At 49.0% G+C, this 9,941-nt stretch overlaps 1 protein-coding gene across 1 annotated transcript in view; it reads left to right on the forward strand.

Annotated features, from left to right (window-relative positions):
* The first annotated feature begins 2,257 nt into the window (after positions 1-2,257).
* Positions 2,258-9,941, forward strand: part of COMMD4 (COMM domain containing 4) — a 12,537-nt gene continuing 4,853 nt past the window's right edge. The window contains exons 1-6 of the mRNA XM_015424386.1: positions 2,258-2,294; positions 2,407-2,478; positions 5,177-5,242; positions 6,916-6,955; positions 8,566-8,685; positions 9,059-9,139. Coding sequence (XP_015279872.1) covers positions 2,292-2,294; positions 2,407-2,478; positions 5,177-5,242; positions 6,916-6,955; positions 8,566-8,685; positions 9,059-9,139 — 382 coding nt within the window. The 5' untranslated portion in view covers positions 2,258-2,291. The remainder of the gene's footprint in view (positions 2,295-2,406; positions 2,479-5,176; positions 5,243-6,915; positions 6,956-8,565; positions 8,686-9,058; positions 9,140-9,941) is intronic.

Below are 9,941 nucleotides of genomic sequence, written 5' to 3' on the forward strand. Positions count from 1 at the left end.
TTGGAAGCTCCAGGTACTCGTGCTCTGAAACTAAAATAATAGGCCTGATTAAAAGGAAAGGGGAGAATGGGCTTTGCTTTCTTCATGGAGGTGCTGTTTGAAGATCAATTATTCTTCCAAGGCTACTTGAGTTCTCTTCTGTTTTCAGACGAAAAATCACTTCTGGGTCAACAGAACTTTATTTCCCGTCTCAACGTTTCCTCACTGCTACAAGAAGTTGAGTAAGAAATTGGAGCATAAGCCATAGACAATGAATTGCTTTGTTCGGTAATGCCTCCAGATGGGGCCTGGAGAAATCCCAGGATTAGGGCTCATCTCCACATTAAGAGATCAGTTCCCCCTGGTGAAAACAAATGCTTTGGAAGGCGGGACTCTGTGCTGTTATACCCTGCGGAAGTTCTTTCCCAGACCTCCCCAGGCTCTATGCCCAAATATCCAGGAATATCCCAACCTGGAGTTGGCAAACCTCACTGGCAGTCTAGGAATTCCACTCGCGGCACCCCGAGCAGGCACTTCTCCCGCTTGACCTTTAGCCCCACCGAGTCGAAGCGTTGCAAGACGGCCCTCAGTCGGTCTGCGAAGGACGAGGGGTCCGGGGCGGCGATCAGCACGTCATCTAGAAATGGCTGAACCCCGGGGATGCCTTTAAGGAGGGAATCCATAAATTATTGAAAGATCCCTGGAGCGACTGAGACCCCGAAATGGAGGCGGTGCACTTTGAACGCCCCCTTGTGGGTCGAAATGGTCTGTGCCTCGGCCGTGGCGGCGTCCACCGGCAACTGCTGGTACGCCTGAGCCAAGTCCAATTTGCCGAAGACCCGGGCAAGTCCGGGCATGTCAGGCTGAATACATTACAAGCTGGACAAACACTTGTCAGGGATACTTTAGGCTGATCCAGCACTGAGTGGGGGGGTTGGAGTAGATGGCCTCTATGGCCCCTTCCAACTTTGATTCTAAGGGTTTCTAAGCAAGCAAAAGAGAAGAAGAGATTGGATTTATACCCCGCCCTTCATTACCCAAAGGAGACTCAGAGCTGCTTACAATCTCCTTTCCCTCCCCCTCCCCATAACAGACACCCTGTGAGGTAGGTGCGGCTGAGAGAGCTCATTCGAGAACTGCTCCTGAGAGAACAGCTCTGGGAGAACTTGTGACTGATGTGGATGATTGTGGGCCCGCCGCCAACGTGCCCGACGTGATCATGTCACCTCTGGGTGACGTGCTCACGCCGGGCATGTCGCACGCTTGGGGGGGGGGTCCCCCCCAGGGTCCCGATCCATCGACAATGGGTAATGGGCCTCTCAGGCGGGGGTTTCCCCGCCCCCCGGGGGGACTTGGCAAGCCTACTAACAGGCCATATTGGCATTCATAAATAATAAAACAATGAAACACTTTAAACAAGTTAAAAACCATTCAGATCATTTAAAACACAGCATACATAAGATGACAAAACTGTCTAATAGGCTACCATGGGAGAAAACAGCGACTGGCGTCTAGTTCTTGAGTGTTTTGTTCTATAGTAAGAGGGCATAGATGTTAAACAGGCAGCCAAAGTAATCTAAAAAGTAATTTGCCGGTAAGCAAAAGGAGACATAACCAGGGATAAAAATATTCTCCATTGCCAATGTTCCTGGAGAGCCAGTTTGGTGTAGTGGTTAGAAGCACGGACTCTAATCTGGGAGAACTGGGTTTGATTCCCCACACCTTCACGTGCAGCTGCTGGTGTGACCTTGGGTCAGTCGCAAGTTCTTTCAGAGCTGTTCTCTCAGCCCCACCTACCTCACAGGGTGTCTGTTGTGGGGAGGGGAAGGAGATTGTAAACTGCTCCGGGACTCCTTCGGGCAGTGAAGGCCGAGGTATAAATCCGGTCTCCTCTTCTCCTCTTCCTTCTAAGAGTATAATATTGAATTGAGTTAGAGATTCTCTAACCTCAAATGAATTGTTCTTAGTAGCCCCTCCTGCAATATTCCATGAGCACATCTTTAGTATGCATTTATTTAGTATACATTGGAAGTTACTTGACGGCACATAACACATGAACAGCATGAGCAAAAAAGTAAGATCTTGAAATGAGCTGCAAGAGCTAAGAGGAAACTTTCCTGCTTTGGGTTGTCTGAACTGCCAGCAAAAGGGCGTCGGACCCGAAAGGGTTACAGGCAGGAGCCAAGGGTGATCAGCTGACTGTCTCCTAGCATCAGCTGACACTGCCCTAGCTCTTCAGTGATTGGCCGGAAGGGAGGAGTCAGCTGATCCTCCTCTGCAGGGTAGAGGGAAGGAGGCCAGTGCAGGAAATCATGGTGAGTCGGTGCAGGATTGTTAGTTTGTTTGATTTAGCAAGAGAGATTTGGGTTTTGATTGACAGGAGACCGACTTTTGTGCATGGGAATTGATTTTGCTTCTTCTTTCCAGAGGTTCCGGTTCTGTGGCGACTTGGACTGCCCAGACTGGGTCTTGGCAGAGATCAGCACCTTGGCCAAAATAGTAGGTGGATATTTTTTTCTGTGCTAGAATAAATGTTTTGTTTCTGATAGGGTGCATTTGGAATTTGCTTCGTTGTGGTCGCTGTGTGGTCCTGGTTCACCCCAGACTAACAACCGTCTGGATAGCCCAGGCTAGCCCAATGTTGTCAGATCTTGAGAATTAAGCCGGGACTTGTTGAGAGATCAAACTAAACAAAACGTGAGAGAAAATTGGACACCATTTCATGAATGGGTGAAAAGGAATTGTGGAAAGGAAGATCATGTATAGCAGATTATAGTTATTATCAGGGGTCATTTCCTGCAGGAGCGCACAGGAGCGGAGCTCCCGCAGTAGAGAGCCCAGGGGGCAGGCACGTGCAACAAGCCCCACCCCCTGCTCTCAGCAGCCCTCAGTCAGAGCAAGAAGCAGCCAGGTAAGTTGCAGAGCTCCCCACGGCCTGGTCCCCTGGCCCAAAACAGTCCAGTGGCACCTTTAAGACCAAGTTTTATTCAGGTGCAAGCTCTCCCTCCTCTGCGAGGACAGATCTGCACGTCCCCCCCCCCAATAGCTAGCAATCCAAAACAGTCCAGTGGAGCCTGAGCGGTGGGTGTTGCCTTCTGACACACTTCCAGTGATGTCAGGGGGTGTGGCATATGCAAATAAGTTACGCTAATAAGTTATGGTAATGAACTCCTGCACCTCTTTTTCTACGAAATGACCCCTGGTTATTATAACCTAGGTTAAAAGTAAGATGAACTGTAAAGAATGTGTACCGTTACAAGAATCATAATAGAAGATTTTAGAGACTGGTTTAAGAGCTCAGATTTAGAAAGTACTTAAAGGAAAAGAAGTATGGAAAGAAAGGCTTAAGATGGAAATTGTATTGTAACAGCTATTCCCTTGTTGTCTTATCCCCTTCCCCATGTCCTTCCCTCCCCAAATGTCTTATATATTTATTAAAAATCAAATTAAAAATGTAATTTAAAAAAAAGAGAGAATTAAGCAGGGTGGGCTCTGGTCAGTATTTGACGGGGAGACCACCAAGGGTTGCTATGCAGAGGCAGGCAAGGCCGAACCACCACTGCACATCTCTTGCCCTGACCTGGATGGCTCAGGTCATCCCCATCTTGTCCAAATTCAGAAGCTAAGTAGGGCCGGCCCTGGCTAATACTTGGATGGGAGACCCCTAAGGAAGCCCAGGGTTGCTCCACAGAGGCAGGCAGTGGTGAACCACCCCAGAACATCTCTTGCCTTGAAAACCCTACAGGGTCTTCAGAAGTCAGCTGCAACTTGACGCCTCCCACCCCCCAAAGTTGGATGCTGTTTCATTGCTGGAAGACCTAAGAAGAAGAAGAAGAAGGAAGAGATTGGATTTATACCCCGCCCTTCACTTGGAGTCTCAGAACGGCTTACAGACTCCTTTCCCTTCCCCTCCCCACAACAGATACCCTGTGAGGTGGGTGGGGCTGAAAGAACTCTGACACAAACAGCTCTTTTTCAAGGACAGCTGTGCCAGAGCTTGTGACTGACCCAAGGTCACATCAGCAGGTACAAGTGGAGGAGTGGGGAAATCAAACCCTGTTCTCCCAGATTAGAGTCCGCACACTTAACCATGACACCAAACTGGCTCCTAGTGGCGATTTCCTTTTGATTTTCCACAAGCCTGGGAAAAGTGTGTGCGTGGCTAAGAATGTCATTGCTTCTAAACGACTGTTTTAGGGCCGCCAGCCTCCAGGTGGGACCTGGAGGTCTCCTGGACTCCCAACTGATCTCCAGAGTACAGAGATCAGTTCCCCTGGACAATATGGCTGCTTTGGATGATAGACTCTATGATATTAGATCCTGTGATCCCTATTTATATTTATTTATTTATTTTTCATATTTGTATCCCGCCCTCCCCAATGGGCTCAGGGCGGCTAACAAGGGCAAGGTCATTTCCCATGCCATAGGTAAAAACATATAAAACATAATAAAACATCCAACACTAAAACCACAGTACTTGATCCATTACTAATATCCCAAATCCAAGATGGTAACACCGCAGTTCCAGATGGTCCTCCCATAGTATACGTGTCCAATGGCGACAGCTTGTCAGATCTTCAATAGTTTCCAGGTTCTTCCTCGGGCCTCGTCGATGCATCCTTTAAGATACCTTGACGGTGGTGGTATAATGGGGGGGCGGCTCCTACTCAAAGGCCTGGCGGAAGAGCTCCGTCTTACAGGCCCTGCGGAACTAGGTTCTCCCCCCAAATCTCCCGGAATTTCCTATCTTGGAGTTAGCAACTTTATCTTTCTTAGAAGAAGAAGAGATTGGATTTATACCCTGCCCTTCGCTCGGAGTCTCAGAGTGGCTTACAATCTCCCTTCCCTTCCCCTCCCCACCACAGACACCCTGTGAGGCAGGTGGGGCTGAGAGAGCTCTTTCGAGGACTGCCCTTGAGAGAACAGCTCTGAGAGAACTTGTGACTGACCCAAGGCCACACCAGCAGCTGCGTGTGGAGGAGGAGTGGGGAATCAAACCTGGTTCTTCCAGATTAGAGCCCGCACTCCTAACCACTACACCAAACAGTATCTTCCATAACCCCTTATTTGATGCAGTGAAGTAAAATTTAGGATGTGTTGGACTATGTTGTTTCTGCGATGTTTCCTTGTGTAATTTATGGAGATGCTGAAGTAATTGGTAAAGTCTGAGTGGGCATTTTGTTGTCTTTTACTTCAGTCCTCGGTGAAACTTAAGCTGATCTGTGCTCAGGTTCTAAAGGATCTACTTGGCGAGGGAATTGACGTAAGTCATCTTTCTTCTGTCTCTCTTTTTATCTTTCATCCTAGCTACATCTGCATAGCTCAAACAACTCGGTTCTTCTGTTGTCTAGTTTCTGCCAAGAAGGTGGGAGGTGAACTCCCCCAAGAGAAAGAAGCATACGCACCCCCATGAAGCTTGCGTTTTCAAGTAGGCCCTTTTACTGAAAGTATGCCCTGCTGTTGGCCTGAAAATGCAACTGTATGTGGAGTTAAATTGGTCAAAGCCAACTGAAATCAACGGTTATAAATTGAAGCAACTTTGTGTAGGATTGCCCTGTTGATCTTGATTTCCAGAGGCCAGGAAAAATCAGAGAAGGAACTGTTTTGGTTCATCTGAGTCTGTAGGAGGGGTGGGGTAAATGATAAATAAAACAACATTCTAATTTAGGACTAACTATAATAGAACAGTACATCTTGTCGTGCCTCTGTAGCCTAGTAAACTTGGGAATGTGTCCTGTTTGATAGCCATTCCCCCGCCGCAAAGAAAAGCTTTTGTGTGTAATGAGTTTGAAGATCTTGGAGGATACGGTTGAAAATCCTGTTTGTTTCCCAGTCCCAAATAATACTTGACTAGTATGATGTAGGAGCAGGGGTCATTTCTTTCAGGAGCACACAGGAGTGGAGCTCCGGCAGTAAAGAGCCCAGGGGGCGGGCACATGCAACAAGCCCCACCCCCTGCTCCCAGCAGCCCTCAGTCAGAGCAAGAAGCAGACAGGTAAGCTGTAGAGCCTGCCCCCCCGGTCCAAAACAGTCCATTGGCACCTTTAAGACCAAGGTTTATTCAGGTACAAGCTCTCCCTCCTCTGCAAGGACAGATCTGCACGTTCCACCCCCCCAATAGCTAGGAATCCAAAACAGTCCAGTGGAGCCTGAGCGGTGGGGTGTTGCCTTCTGACACACTTCCGGTGATGCCAGGGGCTGTGGCCTATGCAAATGAGTTATGCTAATGAGTTCCTGCTGTTGGGTGTGGCCTATTATGCTAATGAGTTGTGCTAATGAGCTCCCGCACCTCTTTTTCTACAAAATGACCCCTGTAGGAGCCAGTTATGAACCACTAGTTTAGCTGCAGCAGCCCTTCTAGAAGCTTCTGTGTGATCTGGAGTGGACCTGTGTCTCTTGAGGACTTGAGTGGTTCCATGCAGGGCTTTTTTTGTAGAAAAAGCAGGAACTCATTAGCCTAATAGGCCACACCCAACAACAGGAACTCATTAGCATATCCAGGCACACCCCTGATAGTACAGCTCATTAGCATATTAGGCCATACCCCCGTGTTACCAGAAGTCTGGTCATCCAGCCACGCCCACCTTTTGCTCCTTATTCTGTCTACCTTGTTTGTTGTCAAAACCCAGGGCCTTTTTTTGTAGCAGGAACTCCTTTGCATGTTAGGCCACACACCCCTAATGTAGCCAATCCTAATGAGTTCCTGCTGTTGGGTGTGGCCTATTATGCTAATGAGTTCCTGCTGGGCGTGGCCAACTTGGGAGCCAGCCGGAACTCCGTTCCGGTGCGTTCCTGCCCCAAAATAGCCCTGGTTCCATGACACATAAGAAGGACTGGAGCATCCTTCGGGTTTTCTCAAGAGACCTAAACCAGGAATTGTTTTGGGGTTTGGTTTTTTTTCCATTTTTTGAAATAGTTTCCCCCCTTATCTTGCAGTATGAGAAGATTCTGAAGCTGACCTCCGATGCTAAGTTTGGTGAGTTCTCTTCCCTTTTTCTAGATGGAAGCCCTGACTTGGGTAGCCCGGGATAGCCCAATCACATCAGATCTCAGAAGCTGAGCAGGGTCCGCCTTGGCTAGTGTTTGGAAGGGCGACCTCCAAGGAATACCAGGGGCCTTATGACGCAGAGGCAGGCAATGGCAAACCACCTCTGAAACGTCTCTTGCCTCATAAACAAGTCTAGCGCACCACCTAGTGGTGCGTATAGTTAAAAGATGTAGAACTTCTGGCTGCCAGACAATCTTAGGATCCCCTGGCTATTCTACACACAGTGCCATACGATAATAATAATAAGTATAATAGCCAATGTGCCCTGACCTGGAGGGCCCAGGCTAGCCTGATACAATCAGCTCTCAGAAGCTAAGCAGGGTCGGCCCCGGCTAGTATTTGGTAGGGCGACCTCCAAGGAATACCAGGGTCCTCGTGACGAAGAGTCAGGCAATGGCAAACCACCTCTGAAATGTCTTAAAAACAAGTCTTGCTCACCACCTAGTGGTAAAAGGTAAAGGTAAAGGTTCCCTTGCTTGAAAGCCAGTCGAATCCGACTGTAGGGTTGCAGTGCTCATCTCCGTTTCAAAGCCAAAGAGCCAGCGCTGTCCGAAGACATTTCTGTGGTCATGTGGCCGGCATGACTAAACACCGAGGCACACGGAACGCTGTTACCTTCCCGCCGAAGTGGTACCTATTTATCTACTTGCAATTTCTTGCTTTCGAACTGCTAGGTTGGCAGGAACTGGGACTAGAGACGGGAACTCACTCCATCATGCGGCAACCCAGGTCTTGAACTGCTGAACTACTGACCTTCCACAGCCTGCAGTTCAGCATCTTAAACCACTTGAGCCACCGCAGCTCCTAGTGGTGAGCACCAACTAGTGGTGCATTATCGTTAAAAGAGCTAGAACTTCTGGCTACCAGGCAATCTTAGGATCTCTTAGCTATGCTACACAAAATCCCATAGAATGATGACGATGATAATAATACTGATGATAATAATAATCTACATGTGCTTTTTAAGTTCAACTTTTGTAACTCTTACCGCAGTACCCAGAATGAATGATTCCCAAATGCCACTCAGTTGTATGTGATTGTTGGTCCCCAGGGGGCCACGGTGGCTTAGAGGTTAACACTCTGAGCTGCAGACCGGAAGGTCTGTAGGTCGGCAGTTTGAGACCCGAGTTGCCGCATGACGGAGTGAGCTCCCATTTCTGGCCCCAGCTCCTGCCAACCTAGCAATTCGAAAGCAAGACATTGCAAGTAGATCAATAGGTACCGCTTCGGTGGGAAGGTAACAGCGTTCCGTGTGCCTCGGCGTTTAGTCGTGCCGGCCACATGACCACGGAAACGTCTTCGGACAGCACTGGCTCTTCGGCTTGGAAACGGAGATTAGCACCGCACCCCGAGAGTCGGATTCGACTGGCTTTTGAGCGAGGGAAACTTTTACCTTTAACAGACCAAAGATGTTTGCTGCTTCTTTGTGCTGGAGAAGGAACAGCAGGCAGCAGGCAGAACCTCGATCCTCGCAATGACGTGTGAGTCGCTTCCACTTGTATGCTGATCATCGTCCCTGTCGCTCCTCCTCTCTGCAGAGTCTGGGGATGTTAAAGCCACCATCGCGGTGCTCAACTTCATCCTCTCCAGCGCTGCCAAACATAATGTCGACAGCGAGTCTTTATCCAGCGAGCTGCAGCAGCTGGGGCTGCCCAAAGGTGAGCCAGGGCAAGGTGAGGCCAGTGGTCCCTCTAAGCCGTGGAGTCTTGTGAGCAAGAACCCTACTTTGTGAGCTCCTGGCATTTAAAGTGGTGAGCGAGCGATTTGGCTGCTGCAGAAATTAGTTGGCTCCGGAGCCCTCCTTCCTGAGCTGAGACAAAAATGAGTGAGCCGGAGGCTAAAAAACTGTGAGCTAGCTCACACTAACTCAGCTTAGAGGGGATACTGCTTCCCACTCCCCTGCCTCCCCGCCCCCCTCGATTTCCCACCACCCAAAATGTTCTGGCTACGACCCTGGTTAGACTGGGTTGACGGCCGGCTGGATTCTTGCCTCCAACTTGTTTTCTGAACCCTCCTCTTTTTGCATTTCAGAACATGCCACGGGACTGTGCCGGTCCTACGAGGAGAAGCAGAGTGCCTTACAGGACAGCCTCCGGGGATGCAGCCTGCGACGTAAGTCCACCCTCGGATTGGCTTTTTATTTATTTATTTATTTATTTATTTGGGACCTACCCAACGGCTCAGGGCGGCTAACAGACGGCCATGCCGAGTTAAAAAATATAAAACAGTACACAGTACAGACAGTAAAACAATGTTACCTACATAATAAAATTTGGTGCTCTAATAATTTACATAAAGTGACCAAGATGCACGACGTCCCATACTGGTGGCCAATTTTCTTCATAGCATGAGCTCCAGGAACAATATTTTCCCCGGCTCAATCGGGGTAGATGGCTGGGATTTCAGTGGTGGAATAGTGGCGGCGGCGGCTCCCCCTCAAAGGCCTGGCGGAAGAGCTCCGTCTTGCAGGCCCTGCGGAACTGTACCAGGTCTTTGAGGCCCCTGGGAGGACGGCGCTCGTGAGAAGCTTATTTATTTATTTATTATTAGACTTACATCCCGCCCTCCCCGCTGTGGCAGGCTCAGGGTGGCTAACAATTCATACGTATAGATCCATACATTAAAACTCCAAAATATGCTAAAAACGGAATTAGGTTGAGATCACAATACAGAACCATAACTGCTCCGAACATAGCTGTCATAGAAGACGGCGGCGTTCCTTCCGCATTCGAATGGTCGCCTACGCCATAGTCCAGGCCAGGGGACGTTTCGTGGAAAAAGAGGTGCAGGAGCTCATTAGCATAACTCATTAGCATAACTCATTTGCATATGCCACCACCCCCTGACATCACCGGAAGTGTGTCAGAAGGCAACACCCACTGCTCAGGCTCCACTGGACTGTTTTGGATTGCTA

The sequence above is a fragment of the Gekko japonicus genome, unplaced genomic scaffold, assembly GCF_001447785.1.
Source record: "Gekko japonicus isolate JY-2015 unplaced genomic scaffold, Gekko_japonicus_V1.1 scaffold5943, whole genome shotgun sequence".
In the NCBI taxonomy this organism is placed as follows: domain Eukaryota; kingdom Metazoa; phylum Chordata; class Lepidosauria; order Squamata; family Gekkonidae; genus Gekko; species Gekko japonicus.